General features: G+C 38.4%; 1 protein-coding gene across 1 annotated transcript; it reads left to right on the forward strand.

Moving 5' to 3' along the window:
- The first annotated feature begins 1,109 nt into the window (after positions 1-1,109).
- Positions 1,110-9,701, forward strand: htr3a (5-hydroxytryptamine (serotonin) receptor 3A). Its single transcript, XM_078266678.1, has 9 exons — positions 1,110-1,299; positions 2,339-2,502; positions 3,644-3,688; positions 4,560-4,669; positions 4,776-4,945; positions 6,484-6,644; positions 8,182-8,392; positions 8,925-9,172; positions 9,366-9,701. The coding sequence occupies exons 1-9, from the start codon at positions 1,110-1,112 to the stop codon at positions 9,699-9,701; spliced, it is 1,635 nt and encodes a 544-aa protein (XP_078122804.1).
- Positions 9,702-24,253: the final 14,552 nt, after the last annotated feature.

The following is a 24,253-nucleotide window of genomic DNA, read 5'->3' on the forward strand; positions in this document are numbered from 1 at the left end:
CCTGTGAAAACCATGTGTCTCCAAAATGCCAAAAATTTTATGAGCTAAGCTTTGGGGCATTGATGCATTTTTCAGAGAATCCAATGGGGTTTTTACCTTACCCAAGAAGGTTCTGTTTTTGTTTTTGGTTCAGTTTGTCTGTTTTTGATTTGGTTGTCTGTCAGCAGGATTATGGAAAAACACTATTGCCCAATTGTCATGTAATTTGGTGGAAGTGTGTAGCATGGGCCAAGGAAGAACACATTACATTTTGGTTCCGATCCAAATCCCCATTCATGTGGTGTCGGAAAAATTGGAGAATGAGCTGGGAAAGTTCATCCTGCATTAACATTGTGAGATAGGGCGAGCCATGGCGGCGGTCCGTGCTCTCCGAGTGCCCTTATTATTTATCTTAGGAAGTATGAGGATTTTCTCATACCATTAATGAAAACTTCATCTTTCAGTCTATCTGAAAAAAATTAACACATTTGGAGATGCAGTGTTTACTGGATAAGCATATGTGTTTTGTCACTGGCCTGCACAGAGCCCTGACCTCAACTCCATCCAACACCATGTCTTAAATGTGCAATACAAATAAAGCTTGACTTGCATTGGAACGACTGCAAACCAGATCATATTGCCCAACCTCTAGTGGCTGAAATTAAGACAATATTTGTATTCATATTTTCCTATACATTATGCACACACAAATGAAAATTCATTTGATTAAATTATTTTTAGCCTCAAAAGCCTTCAACATTTGGGATAGCAATATTAAGAGAGGAAGATAAGCAGCCCACTATGGCCACTGTGGGTTTTATGTGATGAAGGCCAAATAATTAAATGCTGAAACTTTGCTGTCAGTGAGTTAACACTCTTGCCTGACAGTCTCTTAATTGTGCTAAATCACTGTAACACATTGGCCTGGTGTTGGCGTACTACATAATTAAATGATTACTCAGACATGACAAACGATCCGGTCACTAGCTTTTATTTCTGCAGTCTCTCAGCTCCATTTATCTCAGAGAGCTGCTGCTTTATTGAACAAGGAGTGGCGTCAGAGCAGATGGATACACCCTTATGAGCTGAGTGACACTAACAAGGTTTTGATAGTGGATGAGAGTCAAGTGATGGATATAGTGGCTGGATATGGAGGAGATGGGTGTCAGGCATCCCGAGGCCTTTCATCAGAGCAGCCGGCAGACCTACCACAGCAGGAGAAGAAAACACAGGTGAACTGGCACCATGAGGCTCTCGCCAGCCGGGACAGCACTCATCTTCCTTCTTATTCAAGGAGCATCAAGAGCCTGCACAGGTACAGTACAACAGCTTCTGTTTTACACTCCATTATATGCTTTCAAACATTTACCTGATCTTAGTAGTAGTAGTATCTACAAGGTTGTTTATCAGATCATTTAGGATTGCATCGAAGCTAAAGTGCCAAAATAAATAACATTTTATACCCAATTACAATACATTTCATTTAAAACACATCAACATAATGTCTAATACACAATGTATGTTTTACTGTGTTTTGTCATTGTGATAAATTATTAGTTTTACAAATGTTAGAATGGTGAATTAGACAGTTACCAAGCCATTAGGTATGAATGGCACTGTTTGTTTCTAAATACAGTATATAGCTTTAAAATATAGATGTTGCATTTCTTGTTTTGTTTTATTTGTATAAATAAATACTGCCAATAAAAGTGATACTTACAAAACCGGGATAAGAGTTATCTTGAGTTAAAGTTAGTGGCATGAAATATATCACATTTCATTGCATGGAAATGCAATTTAATATACTGTGGCACAACAAGTGACATTGCTAACAGTCATCCAGCTAGGAACATTTACTAAGTATAAATACAGTTTTTAAATGAATTGTTATTTCATTTTACAATTGTTTTTACGCTGTTTTTATGCTTTTCACTTTCTTTAAGGTCCAGTTTTAATTAGAATAGAATTCAGTAGATATTTAGTTTTTTCTGCTGCCGTTTAAACTGTGCGACACCTTTTATTTGCAATTAAACACTATCTACATTTAAAAAGCATTTTAATCAGCGAGATCTTATTATAACTAAGAAGCTATTTATTCCAATAAAGATTAGGTTTGCTCATTTGTGATAAATTGTGTTTACACAAAGGTCTAATGATAAATAAATGTATTTAAATGTGTTTATATATATATATATATATATATATATATATATATATATATATATATATATATATATAGCTTTTTATTTACTTATTCAAAAATGTTCATCTCCTGCTGACAATATAAGAGATTGAAACTGTATGTTTGACTTCTTTATGTCAGTGCACATAAAACAATTCGTATTGTATACATTTTCAGTGAAGAAACTGGGCAGCAGCACAGGAAGATTTGCCAACGCCACATTAGTGCGGCTATCTGAGTTTTTGAGTGCGGGATATAAGAAGGGAGTGAGGCCAGTGAAAGACTGGAGGACGTCCACTATAGTGGCCATAGACCTCATGGTTTACTCCATCCTCAATGTGGTGAGTTACACACAACCACAATGTCACACTAACCTGCAAACAGTGAAGCGCAATGCAGTGTTATTTATACTATTTACTGTGTCATGACTCCTTTTATTATTGTTTTATCTGCGTTACACATTCAAACGTGTGCAAACCTCTTTGAGGCTTTACGAGGTGAATTTGATTTGCAACACTTATATGAATACAGAAAAATGAATGGATTAACCTCCTACGGGCCCTGTGGCAAAAAATGTGCTGCCGATTTTGTGCCGACTGTACTGGCCCAAGGTTTGCTGTGTGGTAATGATTTAGCGCATTAATTTAGAAATACGCATAAACGCAAACCTTGAGACAGGGACCATCTTCAAGGCAGGACTTCAAGATTATACACCAACCAACTTAATCACTAAGTCTGGAGTCTGGTTCTGGAGTTCAGGGGCCTATAGGGTGAGGCTGTGCAATCATATTGGATTTTAATTGCGACTACGGCTCCTAAATATCACAAAAAACAATGTAATCGAGAAAAACTAATATTTTGCACATTATGTTTTGCAAGCTAACACTTATTTTGTCTTCTGTTCTGAATGAGAAAAAAAAAGGTTCAAACAGGAAAAGTATTAGGGGAAATTTCACCGTTCAAGGTGTTTTCACTGATTTAAGTTCAATAAATGCAACACATTTCCAAAAGTCAATGAGTAATTGTGTTAAATAATCGTGATTAGGATTCGTTTTCCCATAATTGAGCCCCACACACACACACACACACACACACACTTGGTTTTGCATCTCATTTTCTCAAATATGCAGAAGCTTTTCGATTAAATATGCTGAGGGTGGACCAGTAGCTCCCTCTTCTACAACTTACAAGAGCTGATGGGTTTAATTCATTAAAGCATATATGTTTTAGAATATTATTAATTTGAAGCTTTATTTAAAATAACTCCATAAACAAGGTGTTACATTTAAATCTGTAAATGTTGTAACTATAATATATTAATTGAACAAAGTATATATATATATATATATATTTTATAAATACTAAACAATGAATAAAATATACAATGAATTATATTACAATATACTAAATGTAAAAAATATTTGATCTGAAAGATAAAATGATTAAAACTGAAAACAGATGTCTTATTGTGTTCCACTGCAGGATGAGAAGAACCAGGTTTTGACAACATATGTGTGGTACAGACAGGTAAAACAACAATAAAACAATAAAAAAAAATCCTCACACATACTGTAGGTTGCTTACTGTAGCTACTTTGGTTTACTGCATGATTACACGCAATGATTGTTTATGATTATAATAGCAAATGTAGGGTCATTTGTGATTACATTTAGTACTTTGACAATGCCATTTAATAATTGTGTGAGATGTGTGTATTGTATACCTCTTCAAATCCAGTTTTACCTTATGGCTATACAGTATGCATGGTGGGATTTGCTGGGGGGGGGATGCGTGATTTCCCTTCTATCTTATCTATATATATATATATATATATATATATATATATATATATATATATATATATATATATATATATATATATATATATATATATATCAGACTTTCTATGTTTTAAACTGATGTAAATTCTGCTTTTTATATAGTTGTTGCTGTTGAGCATGATTTCAATAAACTCAAACTTAAGTTTAGGCACCAAAATGACTAGTTAAGTTTAGGAAAAAGATTGTGGTTTGGATTAAACATTACCGAGGAACGAACGAGCGTTTCCTGGGTGAAAGTATTTGCTTTTCGCCGCGAGGTGATCTCTGCTCTCCGCTTTGAAAGCGCTGTGTTTTATGTTGACATTTTGAGATTATTTTTCATTGAACACTGAAGTTCAGAAATAAGTTTGGGCATGGCTGGCTGAGTGGCACTCTATCCATGGTATTGAAATGGGGATGTAATTATTGCATGTTTTCTTTCGTTGTGCATGATCACAGATCGCACCCTGGCTATATGACTTCACAACATTATACATATAAATGTGTATTTTCTGTTACTAGGACACTAATGCTATAATATTTACTAATTTTGCTTATTCCATTCTTCAATATTTTAGTCATGGACGGATGAATTCCTGGTGTGGAACCCAGAAGACTTTGATGAAGTCAAACAAGTTTCTTTACCTACCAATAATGTGTGGGTGCCTGACATCCTCATCAATGAGTTGTAAGAACGGCTCCCGTTGATTATTTCTGCTACTGCAGTTATTCTACCAGGGTCTGTCTTTACTCCTCAACTAACTGTTGTTGACATTTTTGTCTCTAACCTGCAGTGTAGATGTGGGGAAGTCTCCAGACATACCTTATGTCTATGTGACACATGATGGACTGGTGCGCAACTATAAACCTATCCAGGTGGTCACAGCCTGCACTCTCAACATCTACAACTTCCCATTTGATGTCCAGAAATGCAGCCTCACCTTCCAGAGCTGGCTACATACCAGTAAGACATATTTCACTTACTTCACACACATTTACAGTACAATGTGTGATTCAACTTTTGTTTTGGGTAAAACATCACCTGTGCAATCTAATTGGTTTTAAAGGGACATTTAAGCCTTCATAAATAAATTGAAAATCAATCATCAGGATCTGCATTTCTCCATGTGTGTAGTTTTAACTAGAGGTGTAAGAAAAAAAATCGCTACACGAGTATCTCAATATTTTATTTTGCAATACTGTATAGATTTTCAAAAAGGCAATATCGATTTCTTTTTTTTTTTTTTTTACGTTTATGTTGTGTTTAAACCCCCTATCACTAGATGGCTATGCTGAGACACCACTAGTGTCCTTGCCTAACAGTGCCTGACTTTTTGCTAGAAGCTAACAATGTAGCTATGGCTGAACTTTGGCCTACTTTAGCATATAAACATTAGCTCACTAAGAACCTGTGAACCACAATCCCAAACTGGCAGTTTGATTTTCTGTGTACAGAATTGTTTACCTAAAGTAAACTTCTTGGACTTTTATGAACATCACGTCTTTCTTTTAAATATTAGTTTTTCTAAAATTATACTTCCCAATCTAAAATCCCAATATATTGCCTTACGCACAGTATCGAAATGTATTGCAATATTTTGAATCGTGACCCATGTATGGTGATATGTATCGTATCACCACATTCTTGCCAATACACAGCCCTAGTTTTAACAGGTTAAGGTTTCTAAAAAAATAAGGTCTCCAACTACATAAAAAATGATCGCAAGGTGCTTTCCCTAGCTGCATTAAGAAAGACAGAGTTTCTTTGTTTTAACTCCAAAATGAACACAAAATGGAACCCACTTCCCTTAGAAACAATTTATTAATTAATCTGTTTAAACCTGCATTTAATAACAGCTTATTACAAATTGAGTCCCATTTTCATATCTTTGTCCATCAATTCTATCAGTACTAATAATGTATTCACCAAGTTAATTGTGGAGCTCTGTGTGGTCAGCGACACCCCCAATAATAATAATAATAATAAGAAGAACGATGGGGAAATAAACACAAGCAGTCAGACGAGCTGACAGGTTATACACAAAGCCCCCAGGTAAGCCAAACTTATTTGGAAGAGAAAACTAAGGAGAACGCTACAATTGTTCCCCAAACTCTCCATTGTAAAATTTAGGACTGTACCAAATTCGAATGTTGTCAGTCAAATCGGATTTGGCTGTTCAATATTCTATTTCCGTTCCTATAGACTATCAAGCAATGCTTCATTGAACTGCCAGCTTTTTTTTAACAGAATAATCTGCCATTATGCTACTTTCAATGCAATTCTGGCAAAGTGGAGAAAAATATTCACCGGCATCAGAAAATAACATCCGACTCTCTCTTCAACTCTTCTCATTAAGACTTGAGTGGAACAACCGCTCTGTTCTGTGCATCCATGAACTCTCCCCTGCTGTGACATGTGCTTAGAAAGCAGAGTGGAGGGTGAAAGGTAACTTGTTGCCGCGGCCGTTTCATGCTGCTCCCGACATTGTGTTCGATCTGTAGTTGATGACATCAACATCACCCTGATGCGAAGCCCTGAGGAGCTCAGGGAGGACAAGAGTGTCTTCATGAACCAAGGAGAGTGGGAGCTGCTTCATATACTGTCCAACTACAAGATCTTCAGTGTGGACAATGATGACTATTATGCTGAGATGAAGTTCCATGTAAGTATTTGTAATATTGATTGTACGATTTGTGTGTATGTTATTAGTAGCATATGTGGGGTGGTGTATCTAGTACACAAACTCACCAAAATAAACAGAGATGAATTAGTCTCAATGGCAATTTCCCTAATTGCTCTTCTAGGATTTACACATCTTACTGAGAAATTACTGTGCATTGGCTAATACAAGCCCCCCACTCCCCTCACACAAATAATACATAGAGCTAAATCTTGCAGGCCTGTATGTAGCTGGAGTGCAGTGTGGCTTAACGTTACACTACAGTAGAGTAATATTCACTCACACTACTAAAAAGGCAAATAAAGTTCCACTTACAGTTCGGTTTTAGTCCTGGAGATGGCTTGTGTCGAAGATCCCAGGCACCAAGAGGCATTTCCGGTCACAAACGGCGCTATCTGGCTGTCCAACAGGTGCCTTCATCACAATTAATTAACGTTAGCCGAACTGTTAGCATCATTACTCCCACTAGCTAAGTGGCTAGCTGCTAAGCGATTTCAGTTAGGCTACTCACAGAATTCAGACTTCAGACCATTGACTGTATGCTTCAGACACACACACTCTTAGGCTATCCATCTGAAATTAAGTAATGAAAAGTTAGTGCTGGTGTCCTACCTACTATAATTGTTCCTCCATTTCGTTTCACATTTTCCTTTGCTCGTTTGCGTTCTGTGTAGTGTGTATCTGCCGATTCCGCCCTCTCTTCGTTCGTATCCTCACCTTCTGCCAGTCACAACAGGTATCACTAACTGACTACTAACTCACCACTGATTGACCAATACAAACTAAAAGTGTAAAGGTGTAATTTGTGTTTTTATTTGACCTCTGATAACATATTATTTAGAACTGAATTACTCACCATTTAAGCTCCTATTGAGTTATTTAAAACTGAATTAGGCTACTTTCCGTTTTTAATGAATCTTATGCTGTTTTCACACAACTTTATTCAAAACAAAATTATTTTTACTTTTTTGGGGCTATCTTTTGTTTAGCAACATGTTAAGGGACATTCTAAATATTTTAAATATTTAAAAAACCAGGTCCCTGGTTCAAACAGTCTCTCTACTGTCAACTCTGTAAAAAAATATTTCCCCAAATAATACTAAATAAAAAGGAACTGTGGTCCCAAATAATTGTGTATTTTTTGGAAAATATTCTTATTTGCATTCTTTGTAAGCGTGAGATGAGAAGATTGATAATATTAATAATAATATTGATATATTGATAGAAAGATGGAGTTAGGACATACTGTAGTTTGGCATAACAACAAACCAAAAGCATGTACACACCAACCGCTCACTGTATAGACGAAAATACTGCTCAGAACTCAGATGGATAAACTGTTATTTTTACAGTTCTGTTTGTACGGATGAGGTACAACGTGTTAATTATTAACAGTCTTAGAACAAAGCCATGTTGTTTTTCCCCCCTGTTTCCAGTGTCTTTGCTTAGCTAAGCTAACCACATTCTGCCTTTTTTCACAGTACACCTACTGACTTGACTTAAAACCTACATTTCCCAGGTGGTGATCCGACGGCGGCCGTTGTTCTACACTGTGAACCTGCTGCTGCCCAGTATCTTCTTGATGGTGATGGACATTGTGGGTTTCTATCTGCCACCAGACAGTGGAGAGAGGGTTTCCTTCAAGATCACTTTGCTGCTGGGCTACTCTGTCTTCCTCATCATTGTATCTGACACTCTGCCTGCCACCGCCATAGGAACCCCGCTGATAGGTGACTGGGACCTATTGCTGCTTATCAGCCGTTTGCATTCAGAACAGGATTTCTGCAAGGAGTGTCAGCTCAGGATTTTAAAATAGTTTGCCTTTAAATTCATGTGTAAATAAAAAAGGAAAGGGCTTTGGAAATTGAGATGTCAGGAGAGCACAAAACAAAACTGAGTGACATTTACTCTGCAAGTCAAGCATGCAGGGACAGATCGGTGTGGGCAAAGCAACTTCTGAGAGTGCACTCAGGCTAAATTCAAGCACTAATTTCAGGATTTTGGAGACTATCCCAGCATGCATTGGGTTGAAGGCAGGGAAACAAGTTACTATTACATCATGGGTCTATAACAGTATACCACTTTTTGGAAATCTCCAAAAAGAGTCTGAACTCAAACCTGCAATCTAATGTCTATATGAGACACGCTCCAAACCAAGTCATTTAGATGTGAAAAGGATGTACCCTCCTGCTAGCTGCTTTCAAATAATATCTGTAAGAGGATCATCATCAAACACCTTGTCTCATCTTACCTGTTCTGTAGGTGTGTACTTTGTGGTTTGCATGGCCCTGCTGGTGATCAGCCTGACAGAAACCGTGCTGATTGTGCGTCTGGTCCACAAGCAGGACCTGCAGCCCCCTGTGCCCCACTGGGTGAAGTACTTGGTGCTGGAAAGAGCTCCAGTCCTCTTCTGCATCCACAAGAAGCACCGGCTCTGCTCAACACTGTCCTCCCAGGGCGCCGACCTGGAGCACTACAAAGACAACAGCTATGGGACTGGTAAGGTACAGGTCAATGCATGTACAGTAGCCTAAAACAGTTAAAGGTGTAACCAAAATCTACAACAGCCAATTTCACTGATTAGTTTCCCTCTTTGTTTTCACATTTGTTTCTTCCTTCTAATGAAGAAGAAGGAAGCTCATTGTTTTTGCTTCAATCTTCAGACCTGCTTCAATGAAATACAAATTTCCAACTAAAATGAAGTCTATACCCTTGTCCTATCCTGCAGCCCAGTGCACCCTGCACCACACCTGTGAGATAGGCCGAAGGCTTAGCCACCATGACAGAGAAGGCGGGCTGCTGGGACTGGGCCTGCCCCCCTCCAGGGACCACACCCCGCCTGTCATGGACAACATCCTGCAGGAAGTGACAGCGATACGCCACTTCCTGGAGAAGAGGGACAGGTGCCGGGAAGTTGCCAAGGAGTGGCTGCAGGTCGGCTACGTGCTGGACGTGCTGCTCTTCAGAGTTTACTTGGTGGCTGTGGTGGCCTACAGCATCACACTGGGCACGCTGTGGTCAGTGTGGCAGGTCGCCTGAGTCTCAGCACTGTACTGCTGTGGACACAAGCTCAGTGGGTGGAGCGTTGAATTCAAAAGGCCAGAGATAGTGGCTTTATGCCCTGCGTTGCTCAGAGGATACAGGGAGGCACTCGCATAGTAATGGAACAGGGAAAGGCTTGTAGCTGGGGCCTATGTACAAAGGTTAATTAACCAACTAGGTTTGCCACTATATCCCTACACATTTTATTATTATAATTACCATCATTTTAGGTAGGTTTAGAGAGTGTTGAAGTCCCATGATGCGATTGCAATCTAAGAAGTTTTCAGGGCCAGCCCAAGGCTTTTTGAGATGCCCAGGCAGAAATGTCCCTAGACACTTATAAATGCAATTATTATTTGTCATTATGAAGGCTTAAAAGGATAGCAGTAGTGGTAACACAACAGACATAGATACTTTAGCTAAGGGATCCACTTTAATGATGTCAGCCCATCTCCCTATAAGACAACCAAACAAAGATGAATATACAATAAAATCAACAAACATCAACAAATACATTAACCTGGTAAAACGTAACTATCTGCTACGTAGTATTAGTATAAAAAGTATACTAAAAGTATATAAAAGTATAATGTGTTTTTTTTATATAAAGTGCAAATATACATTTATTTACTTAAACTATGTGGAAAAAAAAGGAAAACTGGGCCACACAAGCATCACTTACTTGTTACTATGTTTTGGTCTGGTTGTGTTTAGAAGAATACAAGTCTTGGGAAAAAGGTTTTGGGATAAAATTAGCCAATTTAAAACAAATATTGACGATGGCCACAGTAATGACTGTCTTTTAAAGGCTACATTGGTTAAAACCTGAGAAGAAAAACCAGACAATTTGTTGTGATAAAGGTCAAACCTGGATATATCAGCATTAATGATACTGTTTAAGAATAAAATTTGGACTTAGAGACAAGTTGGTGAGCAGCAGGGTATTTGTACATTATCAAGTCTTTGTTGCAGTGTAAAACATCTGTATAAATATATGAAATATGGATCAATAAATAAGGAATTTACATAAGTAAGGCAATAAATGCATATTACGACCTGTTTTGCACTACATGTATATTAAGGAAAACATTTGACTGCATGTCCCCTTTCCTTGAATGTCAAATGTCTTACATAAAGATAGATAGAAATACATATTCACACAGATTGTTGAGGCATATTATTAGTTTATTTTCATGTAATTGTAACTCAAAAGTCTGTGAGTAAAATGATGTAAACTTGTAGCGCTTCAAATCGATGTCATGTTTAACGTTAATGTGCCACCTCATGTAATAAAAATAGTCTAAAAACGATATTGTTGAATAGGATTTGGATAACAGTGTTTCAACACGTTTCTGTTAATACAGATGTGTGCTGTGGTTTTATTCAGTTGTGTTGCTGTGTCAAGAGACGTGATTATACACGTTGAAAGAGAAGGAACGGAATTGTATTTCAATAAATGTGATAATATTTCATCCTTTGCAGTTAACAAAAGTGTTCAGCGACTAAACAAAGTATTTACCGTCTTTGTCTTACTTTTATGAAAGGCCACGTGGGACATATTTATAGAAACAAAAAAGTAATAAAACACATTGAGGTGATAAACTTTAAAATAAATTGAAATATGTTATTAAAACTCGACTAGCTGCTATCCTTGCAGCTCACCCTGTGATAGCATGTGTCACTATGAAATGAAAACAGGCTTTAATAAAAATATTAAAAATAAATATAAGTAAAAAGTAATAACCGTAACTACAAGTCATAAGTAGTATTAATTCATTAGTATATTTTTGTGTCTAACTGGTTGATTTATGCTTTTTTTTGTGTTTACGAATCTAATTATTTATTTAATAAAGCTTCCCTTTTGATTTAATTAGTTTAGTCCCACATGGACTCTGTGTGTTTAAAATGGCCACAGGTGAATAAAATCAATTGAGTGTAAAATATTATCTACGAAAGATCCGCCATCACTCAACTGAATCTGTAACTGTAATACATGGCCGATTGCGTTGCCTTGTTTACAAAATAAATGCAAAGTGTGTATTTAGTAAGTATCCCTGTCCAAAGTCCAGTAAATAATACGTATCTCTGTATTTAGTGCTTTTGTTCTTTTTTTTCAGTTTTCAGGTGAACTGAAGGAATAAATGCTCCATGCCTTGAACAGATTCACCTGCATCTTAGGCTAAAAGAATTCACCAAAAAATATCCATCCACCGATTGAATGATCTAAAAAGAACTTATGTCATGAATCAATGAATCAATTAGGAGACAGTAAATGACTATGATATATGTATCTAATAAGAATAAAATGATTATTAGGTCTACTGATTCATCTTATTTTAGGCGACTTACTGTAATATGATTGTCTGTGATCCATGTGATCTGTGTTAAATTGATCCCTTTGCAAAATGTATCAATTCACTGCTGATGTTTTATTGTTTATTCTGTGACTTGAGAAGTTTACATATCCATATAGACACAAATAGGACAATAGTGCACTACTACTCATAATTTGCTACGAACCTGTTAATAAGGTATGATTACCACAGTGCTCATTCATTATGAGTGAACTCCTGCAGTTCACCACAGCGGCCAGAGGATGGCACCATGCACAATAGCATCAGTTTCCCTCAGGTTTTCTCATTCTACCACTGGAATAGTGCCACTGAACGTTAACAGCATTTATCAATCAGTCCCTTTTTTAATCAGCGTAGCTAAAAAGAAAGGAAGAAAGATAAAATCACAATGTGAAAGAGATCAATGACAACATAAAAATTGTATGTATGAATGAATGAATGAATGAATGAAGAGGGTTTAAAGATCTCAAATGTGAGATGTCTTCCTTTAGAGTCCAAGCCCCCTTATAGGATTACATTTTAAACTGGATTTAGGTCTCTTGAATGCAAAAAACATTTGCACAGATTTTTGGTGACTGGTAAGGGAATTAATACATTGCACAAATACATACATGGTGACTTAACCTGAGGCATTTTTTCTTTTTCTTTAGCAAAGTTTTAGGTTGTTCCAGAAGGACCTGTCATGTCACCAGAGATCCTGCAGTTTAGAGTCAAATCAGGTTTATATTTGCACTATCCAAAACAGCCCAGCAATACTCTGTGTGGAGAATGAGTCAACTTAGAATAATAAAAGAACAGTTATTGCAAGCTATTGCAGCTATTGCAAGAATGGCCTTAGGAGGGTCTTTTTTGCAGTAAAAACTATTTTGCAGTAATACAAACAGCATAAAACAAATAGAAAAACCTGAACATGGACCGTTTTTTGTGTGTCCTGAATAAAGAATATGGTGATGATATACTCTTTATACACTGTGGTGATACAGTTACAGTGTATACATTATTTGTGTATTTTTTTTAAATTTAATTTCTACCAAAACGTAAACTCGCTTCTTCTGACACCAACATTTCATCAAACTGTGTCAGTTCAGTCAAACATCAGTTACTAAATATGCTGCAAGTATCTTACATCAACAACATGCTGCCTGGATTATATTTCTTTAATTTATTACACAGAATGTTCATATTGATCACATCTGCAAAAATGTTCACAACCTACAATATGTAACTGGTTAGTCTATATACTTCGAGTTCCACTTCCGGGATTGCTCCGGTGCCGCAGGAAATTCCGCCGGATGCATGTATTTTCCGTTTCCTTCGGCTTTCTTTGTGTTGGCGTCCTAACTTCCGGTGGATTTGTGAGGACTATGGTTAACTGCTCCTCAGATCTCTGCAGGGTAAATCCAGACAGCTAGCTAGACTATCTGTCCAATGTAAGTTTTCTCTCGCATTACTATTTTGCAGCGAATGCTATGTGGAGTAGCCAGACTCTCCTTCAGCGTGCTTTGGAGGAGGGTCTGGCAAAGCGAGACTGCTCTTTCAATGTCTGGTAGTATTATGGCGTTTTTCCATTACATGGTACCTGCTCGACTCGCCTCGACTCGACTCGACACACTGTGCGTCCGTTTTCCATTGCAGATTTTAGTACCGCCTCAGCGTGGCTGGTCGTTATATGCCGGCTATAAACGTCAGGCCACTTGAGCTTGTTTTACAGTTCTGTAGAGGCTCCACGCAGAGCTTTCGCCGTATACTATGCAAGTGGCCTGATGTTTATACTTGTGCGCTGGTGCATGCGTCGAGCCGGCCATGTGTGTGTGTGTGTGTACGTAGGCTACGGCGAAAGCTCTGCCTGGAGCCTCCGCAGAACTGTAAAACAAGCGGCGCTGCAGGAAACTGTCGTGACCTAACGCGACACACACACAGAACGTAGAAGGTGTGTTGTTGTTGCCACAGCCAGAAGACACATTTAGTCTCAAATGAAGCTGGAGGCAGCAAAAAAAAAAAAAAACACAGCTGGCTAAACTATTTAAAAATAGCGGGTTTGTTCAGGACACCCCCGTCTGTCGCAATCACATCACCTTTTCGGCTCGCCTCAGCTCGCTTGGAACCTCGACTGAGGTGGTACTAAAAAAGTACCTGTTAGCAGGTACCAGGTACTTTTTTTCGTAATGGAAAACCAAAAAAGGCGAGTAGAGTCGAGGCGAGTCGAGCAGGTACCACGTAATGGAAAAGCGACTTTAGTGTTGGGTGATATGACATCTGGAAGAAGATGGGAATTTGTCAACCAGGTTTTTTTTGTTGCCCTTTGCAGTCGGATTGTATTCATAAACAGGGACTCAGGACTTGGTCCACATAGCGTGAGAAATGATGCAACAACTCCTCATTAAGTATTTTGCACTTTAAAATTAGAAGACAATCCACATTTTACACCTTTATAATACAACATTTCATAATATTCTTCACGTGAAACAATGTGAGTGAAGATACACAGGGTGTTTTTCTCCTCGGTTTAGTTATTCATGTTGCTATGCTTTTCAACTAGTGATTGAATATCGGCATTACACATCTTTTGCTGTATAGTTGTTCAACTGAGCTACAACTGATTCATTGCTGTCTCTATATGAAACAAACTACTCAATAAAATGCTGGAGACAGCGTGACACAGGATGTGAACGTGTGCGTCTGATGTCGAAGGCAAACACATTTTTATGCTCTGCCACCACCCTGACCAGACCAGATGTCATATGGTCTGGTTTCATAAATTCTGGTTTCAACACTTTTAATAGAGTTTCATTCAAGCCTTCCTTTTGAAACACTAAAAACACGGAGCTTCAGGATAATCACTTTGATAGTGAAGGCTGGCAACCTAAACAATCCAGCCTTTAAAAATGTGGGTCAAAGATCAGTGCTGAAACCTCATGCTGCTACACAAAGGCCCTTCACTGTTCGCATTACGATCCTGACAAACCATTCACCAACCCCTGCCCCTTCCTTCCTTATACCCCAAAATTAGATCAAAGTCACGCTACAGCAACAGGTCCAACAAAACCCTTCACAATGAGAGCTTTTTTTCCCTCTCATTTCCTGTTTTTCTTTTCTGCCAAAATCTAAAAAAATACAAAATAAAATCCCACAGATCTGCCATGCGTTTTGGGTGAAACACTCGGGTGAGTGCATAAGTGGAGAGGGAAAGTGGAGCGCCACCTCATTAGTTTCCAATACACTGAAGTCAAGATCTGATCCTGTGTGCCAGAGAGAGGAAATGAGCAAATATAGTGGCATTATTGGGACACTTTTGATGTGAATTTTATTTGTTGGACACACAAACAGACTTTTCTTGTCGAGCTTTATTGGGGACAACATGACAGCAACCAGATGACAATGAAAATGTATTACTTCAAAGTTCAACACATTGAAAGAGCATACTGGGGCATGTTTCAGCACCTTAGTAATCAAATATATGTAACATTACTTCCAAAGCACGTACAGTATATTGTTTGCCATGTACGACTGGAAAATTAAGCAGAAATCACTTTGCACTGGAGTGAGAACACCTCATTATCAGTGCACTTAATTGCTCTTTGTGCCAATTAAAAGGTAGTTAAAGTGAGGGATTCTTTTGCATTTTTCCAATTCTGCCACAATGGTGTGTATGCACGTTCAAACCTTATCACCATTTTAAAATTTGTCCTATGGTTTGTGCTACAGAACAGACCACTAAAATAACCAAATGAAGAGGTTTTGGATGGGAAGCTATTATTTTCCCAGCTCTACAGTCAGCCTATTACAAAGTAAAAAATGATGCCTTTGTGTTTGGAAAGGGTCCATCCTCTGGGGAGCATGTGGATATTTTGGCCTGATGGTGGCACTAGAGGAAAGGTCAGGACACAGATAATCATTGTGAATCATCCTCTGGGCACCACTATTCTATTCATACCAAATAGCATGGCAATCTCGCGATAGTATATTAATCCAACGCTGTCTCCTAAAACTGTTCATATACTAATTTGCAAAAGAAAATAAGATTTGAAAGAAATGTATTGCCACCCACATTGACTTTGTTTACATGCCCAAAATATTTAAATTCTTGCCCTCATTTTCAAAAGAAAATATTCCTACTAAGCTATTTACCTGGCTAATGAAAATGAATATTCCACTAATATTCCCGTTTACATGCAGTTTACAAAATAGGATTTTTAAATAGGAAGTTTCCAACCGGCGACCGCCTATTTCGATCATATGAACACAACCTCTGTCTTTCATTCCACCAACCACCTTTTTTAAAAGGTCGGTGTTGTAATGTTCACGCATATCCAAAAACCTGTTGAGTATTTCATAATGTTTAGAAGAAGTTGTTTTTTACCTTTCGACCAGAAATGTTGGCTTTTTGTTGGCCATGCATCTCTATTAAATTACAATGGTTTGCGTATGCCTTCAGGGCTTTCTGCCAAAAAGGGTCTATGCTAACCCAAACCATGATCCTTTCCTGTCCTAACAAGATTTGTGGCAGAAAGGGCTTCCTAGCAGAAAGCCCTAAAGGCTAACTTCTCCCATGTGTTGTACGTCACACAAATCTGACTGTAAACAGGCAAGACGCCGTGTGTCGCAAACTGCGGTAAACACCCCAATTGAGACGCATAAATGTATTCTGAATGTGCTGTAAACATGTCCGAAGGATGCTCCAAAAATCCAAATAATATCGGCATATTCCACGTCTTAATCGGAAAATGCATCATTTGGAAAGAGTCCTAATTTGAAATATATCCAAATGGAAAATGCTGTTTCCATGACCTGTATCAAATTAGGAATATTGCAATATTTGAGATAATAGTGGAATATTAGTGTACATGTAAACGTACTGTAGTCATTGAAAATCACAAAATGTTAACACTAAATGTATTTCATTGATAACTGATTATGTATTTCATATGTTTTCCTTTCATAACTTTTTCTCCCTGCTTCCAGTCCTTATGCTAAGCTGAGTCCAGCTTCGTATTTAACACACAAACATTAGCTCCATAACGATCTTCTCGTGTTCCTACTGGAAAGGCAGAGATAAGTCTCTCCCCAAATGTTGACCTATTGGTTTAACTTTGCTTTTGGTGCTGTATTTACATGTACTTACACACTGAAACAAGACAGGACATAATTCAATACCTATATGTCAAAATGTTTGCTGGGTAGACGTGAGATTAAGCAGAGATACAAAATGATATGTTTGATCAACTGCTAAAGCAATGAAAACACAACAAGGGCGGCAAGCGCGAGCATCAACCTGCCACAAAAAGACTCATGTGAACATGGTTCAGGTCAATCCATCGCCATGCAAAAGCTGAACATTTTGTGTCCCGGCTCGCTTCCTCTGTAATGACACTGATGCATGCGTGACAATAGAGGTGCACACATACGCAGGCCCTGTATATCTAATGATAGCTTTTGTGACCTCTATGGCATGCAAAAGAGGCAGAGCAGACAAAAGGCAGCCAGGCTTGAAGTGCTGCAGTAGTTACCATTAGCACATCACAGCCAGGTAGTGAGTGCGACACCAGACAGCTGAACGTGCTTCGACAGTGAACGTTTGTGGAAACAAACATACAACAGGCTGTCGACGGTGAGCGGTGGCATTCAGTCAGGTGCTGTGGTTTGAAATAGTTACAGAAGGATAATTGAAATGAACGCCTGTTACCTTGTACTTGTGCTTTTGGGTTAATGCCTGACAGATTCTCTGTCACTCCGGCTCTGCTGTCATGTTTTATTATGAGAATGTTCATTAAAATTATTGCATTACCCAACAAACTGCATACAACTGTTTTGTTAAAATAACAATACTGAAGTGCCTCAGCTGTTCTCTGTCCGGCCTTGATAATATTACTGCTTATGATTTCTGGTAATGTTCATGTCCATCCTGGACCCTTTTCTGGTGTTCTTTCTGGTGTTGCTTTCCCTGCGGTTCATGTGGCCTCAAATAACATATGTTATTTAACCTTGGGTTTTTGCATGTAAACGCAAGAAGCATATTACCTAAACTGCACCAGCTTAAAGTATGGGTTGAGAGTTCTAACCCTCAAGTTTTAGTGATCACTCGGCGACCTAAACCGGGACATGCTTAAGCCCCCTGAGAAAGTTGTACAACAATTTGACTGCCTAAACCTTCACCAAATTATAAACCTTCCAACCAGATACAACCCAAAAAGCCGTGAAAAGGCTACATTGATAGATGTGTTTACAAATGCCCCACTCATGTATCTATCGGGTGTATTTTGCAATGACCTCAGCGACCACTGTTTCGTTGCCTTTGTTAGAAAACACCTCTCTGTCAAACAGCCTGTCGTAATCACCACTAAACGTATTTTGAAACATTTTGATGCTCAAGCTTCCTTACGTGATCTGGCCAATGTAAGCTGGTATAGAGTCAGCCTGATTCCCACCGTAAACGATGCGTGGTTGTTGTTTAGAGATCTTCTTACTGCTGTGATCGACAAACATGCCCCAAACAAAAAGATATGCATAAAAAAACGCAACCGTCCATGGATTAATCGTGATCTAGCTGTTCTGCTGCCACACAAGCAGTGAAGCAGGCCAAAGCCGGCTACTTTAAAGAGCAGTTCTCACTTTGTAGTGCCAATCCTAAAGCATTTTGAAACACGGTAAAAAAACTTGAAAACACACCCCGGTCCGTACCATTGTCTCTAAGAGTGGATGATATAGTTGTTACTAATAAAAACTCTATGGCTGAAGCATTCAATCGTCACTTCATAAATTCTGGCTTTGTTTCCGAGTCTTTAAATTCTCAAGCTTATTCTCTCTATTGTTACAGCCCATGCAGCCCCTAGTACCTGCAGCCCTTCAGCACCTCCTCACAGTTATTCCATCCGGCCTGTTTTCGTGGGGGAGGTCCTGAAGGAATTGATCGCTCTGGACCCCAATAAAACAGCTAGGTCAGATGATTTTGCCGCTTTTTTCATTAAAATTGCGGCCCCTGTCATTGCGGCTGCCCTAACAGCCCTCATTAATCTCTCCCTCCATACAGCCGAAATTTCACCTGCTTCCTCTGTTTAAGGACGGTGATCAGGCTGACCTAAACAATTACAGGCCAATTTCCATCTTGCCTTGTATGTCTAAGATTCTGGAAAATCGTGTCAACAAACAACTAACCAATCACCTAAATGTGAACAGTATCATCTCTGGGGCACAGTCTGGCTTTCGAACTGGGTATGGTTGTGTTACAGCTACCACAAAAGTACTCAATGACATTACATCTGCATTAGATACCAAACAACACTGTGCTGCTATATTCATTGACCTTGCCAAAGCTTTTGACTCTGTGGACCACAATACACTCATCCACAGACTTAGCAACATTGGTGTCACTGATCACTCACTGGTTTGGTTTTCCAATTATCTCTCTCACTAGGTGCAAAGTGTAAGATTTGAAAACCTTTTCTCCCATTCTCTCCCGGTCACCAAGGGTGTCCCCCAAGGCTCCATACTTGGCTCCACACTTTTCTCAATTTACATTAATAACATTCCTCAGGCAGCTGGCAATTCACTTATATGCTGATGATACAATTCTTCATGCCACTGGTCCTTCCCCTGATACTGTTCAAGCTACCCTGCAAGATAGCTTCTCCCAACTACAGCAGTCTTTTTCCCAACTCAAACTCACTCTCAATACCTCCAAAACTAAAGTCTCGCCTTTAACATCACCACCTGCAAGGGGGCTATTCTTGAACAAGTCACTGCATATAAATACTGCATCTGGTTGGAAACTTCACTTTCTTTTTCCATCCACATATCAAAGCTGCAATCTAATGTCAAGGCCAAGCTCAGTTTCCTTTACAGAAACCACTCCACTTTCACCACTTCTGCCAAACTCACTCTCATTCAAATGACCATTCTACCCATGTTAGTCTATGGTGACACTATATACAGGGTTGCTTGCAAGACCACTCTATCAAAACTCAACACTATCACTCCGCTATCAGGTTTGCCACAAATGCCCCCTTCAACACACTGCACCCTATATTCATATGTCAACCTGCCCTCCCTTCACATTCGCCGTAAGATTCACTGGTTCACTTTCATTTACAAGACCCTACTTGGCCGATCACCTCCTTACTTAGGTCACCTGCTGCAGCCAAAGTCTGTCACATACAACACCCGGTCCTCACTTCATCTTCAATTAAGCATTCCAAAAACCAACTCTGCCTTTGGTCTCGCATCTTTTTAATCTGCTGCCGCTCGCGACTGGAACGCTCTGCAAAATGTTCTCAAACTGGATGAACTAATTTCCATTTCATCCTTCAAAACTATCATATCATCCTTGTTCATGGACATATGCAGTTGCTTCTCTACATAATAATTTTTCCAGCTAAATATTTTATTATATATTAAATATTTATTGTTTTCTGTGTAGTATTTCAAATTGTATTTTATGTAATTTCTAAACTGTATGTATTTGTAATGTATATTCTTTTTTATCTAGCCCTCCTTCCCTATACCCAAGTGGCTATGCCACTTGTCAGGCCGCCATTGTAAATAAGAACCTGTTCTTAATGAGTTGCCTGTAAGGTGAATAAAATAAAAGTTAATGTATCAATTTATGTCTTTAGGACGTTTTGCTGTTTTGTATGCATAAAGCCACCCACACGCAGAATCTAACTAAACTAGATTAGTACACATAAGGTTTTCTCCTAGAGTTTAATAGTAGGAAGACTGATCAGCAAATCAGCAGGCTGTCACTTTATGGAGGTGCTGTATATACAATAAAATTATTATTATTATTATAATACTGAACATTTTCATTGTGTCATTCTGTAAGGAGAAATGATTCAACACACGTTGTGAATACTGACATATTTTATCTCAGTAGAGAGTGACTTGTCAGTTCATTCAAATTCCAAAAAACAAATTCCCACTTCCCTCTCTGCTGTCTGTCGCTGATATTTCACAATGGACGTGAACGGAATTGAGTTTGTGCTGCTCACAGCATTGAAAAATGACATAAAAGAAAGAATTGTGACGTCTTTTCAGAAACAGTGTCCCTATTACAGACCTCACTGTGAGCCATTTTCATTGGAACTACTTTCTACAAAAATGTTTTTGTTTTTAACTAACCCTTGTATTAATCTTTGGAGCTAAACTGAGGTGTTCTTGCTCTGCACTTCCTGGACCTCACCTGTCAGTAAAACAATTAAGCGTGTGCCATTTGGCCTGGCTGACATGTTGTATAGCAGCAGACAGTAAACTGCCTGCAGGTATTTGTGTTGAATACCTATCATAAGGGTAGAAGCTGTAGGAACACTCCTCGTTGAGCATCAGATAAAAAGATAATCTGATCAAATAGGGCTGGGTACCGAATTCGAGACTCTTTAGGCACCGACCGACTTGCCTCTAAAGTATTAAGAAATGAATAATGTCTTGTCATTCAATACCCAATTTCAATACCTAAGGAGTAAATCTCATCAGAGTCAGTAGCCATGTTTCCATCTAATTGTCACTTCATTCAAAGTCGACAGAAACAAAATAAAACTATGAAAAGCCGTTTTGGGTCGTTTTTCCACTTTTTTTCCAACCATCACAACTCACGTGAAAATATGTTGGCTCAATACACGCTAAAAGTATTGCTTTTTTAAATGGAGTCTGGTGGGTTTAGCGCTAGCAACTTCAGAGCTGTTTTTGGTTAAACAGAAAGGTCTCAAAGAGGTTTTAAAGGTCGACCTACTTAGAAATCCTTTCCATAATGTTGTCAGACACTTAGAATATTAATCTGAGCCTGTCAGTGACAAAACGAGCACTTTTGTGAAGGTAAATACAAGCTACAAAATTGCCCTATTAACTTACATTGTAGCTCGTTTCGCCGCTGCCGACTGCAGCGATCTTGCTTAACACTGGACCAATGTCAAAGATTGTTGTTCCCATCAGTCATTTAAACACAAAAACATAGGAACATAGGGCTGAAAGAAAAGCGGTACCCTTTAAGCAAACTTTTAAAATGTCGCAAAAAAGACAAAAAAACGAAAATGCGAATTAGAAGCGTTTCCATCAACTGGTTTAGAGCGAATAAACTAGACTAGGCAAAGAGTAGTTTCGTCACAAGTTACCGTTACGCGTGGTTGTAGATTGCAAACCGGCTGACTAAATCAAAGAGTTTAGAAGCTAAGTTCTTTGGCTAAATGGAGAGAGGTAGGCCTATTCAGGAATGTGTTGGGCATGCTGTAATTGTCCTGGCATTTCAATTAGTATTGGCCATGTTGCATGCTGTCCGAAGACGAAGAAGACGTCCGAAGACTAAGAAATGCCATTATTGTAATGCAGCAAGGGCTACGCAACGACAATGGCGGAAACGGCATCAGTCATGTGAGTTCCATGTCCAGCACTAACGGGCACTGCTGTAAAACCAGCAAAACACAGGCTACCGCAAACCTTCAAGCTCAAATAAAATGATTAAAGTTTACCCTGAATGGTGCTCGGAGGAACGTTATGGGGTCATTACAATCAAAAGGAATCTTGCTCCTGGGAGCATGAATGTGCTCAGTGAACTCAAGCTGAACAGAAGCGAGTCAGCATTTTCTGACACAAATATGATTTTCCGTGTTTCTTGTGTTTCAATGTAAGTTAAAAGGTGCTGTATGTATATCATTAAAGTCCAAAGGAATGTCTTGTCAGTCTTTTTTTCATGGACACATGGATGTATGAGGGATTAGAAAATGCACCTTGTTTATATAGAAAGTAAAGTAATAAAATAAAAATCATTTGATGCCACTGAAGCAGTTTGTTTTTTTTAGATTCTATTGACTGAAATATTTAAGACATTGTAATTCATCACACAATTACCACAATGAAGTATACTAAAAAAGTACAAGAGCTGATCAAACACAGCCACAGAATAATTGTTTAGTGTTAGACCCTACTGTCACCTTCTGTTCTTTAAAATATTCAGGGAACAAATAGCGAGCCAGAAAGAGGGCTAAGACAGACAAGGTGAAGTCCATTTCTTTTATTTATTTTTTTTCTAACCGCAGATTGAAAGTATACAACTGAACATCATGATTGGATTTTTATTATGAGACTCATAAATAAAAAAATACAAAAAAAAAAATCCACTACAAAAAACAATCTACCGTTAGTAGGATGTAAAAAAAAGAAAAAGAAAAGAAATATTCTTTATATTTTCACTATCAAAGGCACGACATTGACTTTAGTGACAACATGGAGAAGAGAACCTGCAGCATTAAATCTTTTATTTTTCCTTTTTATTTTTTTAATCACACTCCATCAGAGAACACTGAAATGTTACAAAGAGAGGTGTCTGATTCTACATGGAAAGAAACAAAACAAAAAAGAACAACCTCTATATCAACAGACGGTGGCTATAGATTGGTGGCACAGCTCAACAGGAAACGTACCGCCACGGAAATAAAATAGCACGTTGTCGCTGGAAAAGACAAAGGACCTTTGCAAAGCTCTAATGCAAATTTCAAATTTAAGATACAATAAAAGAACAAAATAAAGAAAATAAAAAAATAATAATTGGGCACCTTCTAAGATTAGGCTAAGATTAGGTGCTGAGGTAGACAAAAACTATAACAATTCAAATCATAATAAAAACACTATTTTCTTAATACAGAGCAACTTGACTGGCACTTGTGCTATCACAACAATGGAGGAGAGAAAGTAGCACAGACAAGCCAGGGAAAGAGAAAGAGAGAAAAGCTTTGTTACATAAAAAGCTTTGTTATGCTTGGTCCGACAGGGCAATTGGTCCTCAGTGCTAATATAAAAAAATACAATGTCTTGGTGCTTTGTTACTCCAAACAGTTTTTAAGTCTAGACCTCGATGGCACATGCATTGCAACAACTGCATGAAATGGCTACTTTGTTCTAGAAACACCACACCAAAACACAGAGTGCCAGCTCCAGGGATGCCATGATTCCTCTCGGGTCGATTTTTAAACATCCCCTTCTAAATGCATTTTGTAGAAAAGAAAAAAAGTACTTTAAAAAACTGAAGCGAAGCAGGAGGGGGGGGGGGTGGGGGGGGGGGGATTCCCCTAGTGCCAACCTACCCAAATGGAGGTTTCTCCTTTCTTTTATTTTTTTTATTCTTTCAAGAGCAATATAAAGTTCTCGTCAGCAAACCTGTTGCTGACAAAAAAAAAGAAGAGAGGAAAACAAATATAGAGTAGACAATCTGAG

Source organism: Sander vitreus, chromosome 13, assembly GCF_031162955.1.
Source record: "Sander vitreus isolate 19-12246 chromosome 13, sanVit1, whole genome shotgun sequence".
In the NCBI taxonomy this organism is placed as follows: Eukaryota; Metazoa; Chordata; class Actinopteri; order Perciformes; family Percidae; genus Sander; species Sander vitreus.

Excerpts from the sequence above, each read along its gene's own strand:
- htr3a (XM_078266678.1), top strand. The coding sequence starts at position 1,110 with ATGGATATAGTGGCTGGATATGGAGGAGATGGGTGTCAGGCATCCCGA. Across the intron at positions 3,689-4,559 it reads CATATGTGTGGTACAGACAG|TCATGGACGGATGAATTCCT; the intron begins GTAAAACAACAA and ends TCAATATTTTAG. Across the intron at positions 4,670-4,775 it reads GACATCCTCATCAATGAGTT|TGTAGATGTGGGGAAGTCTC; the intron begins GTAAGAACGGCT and ends TCTAACCTGCAG.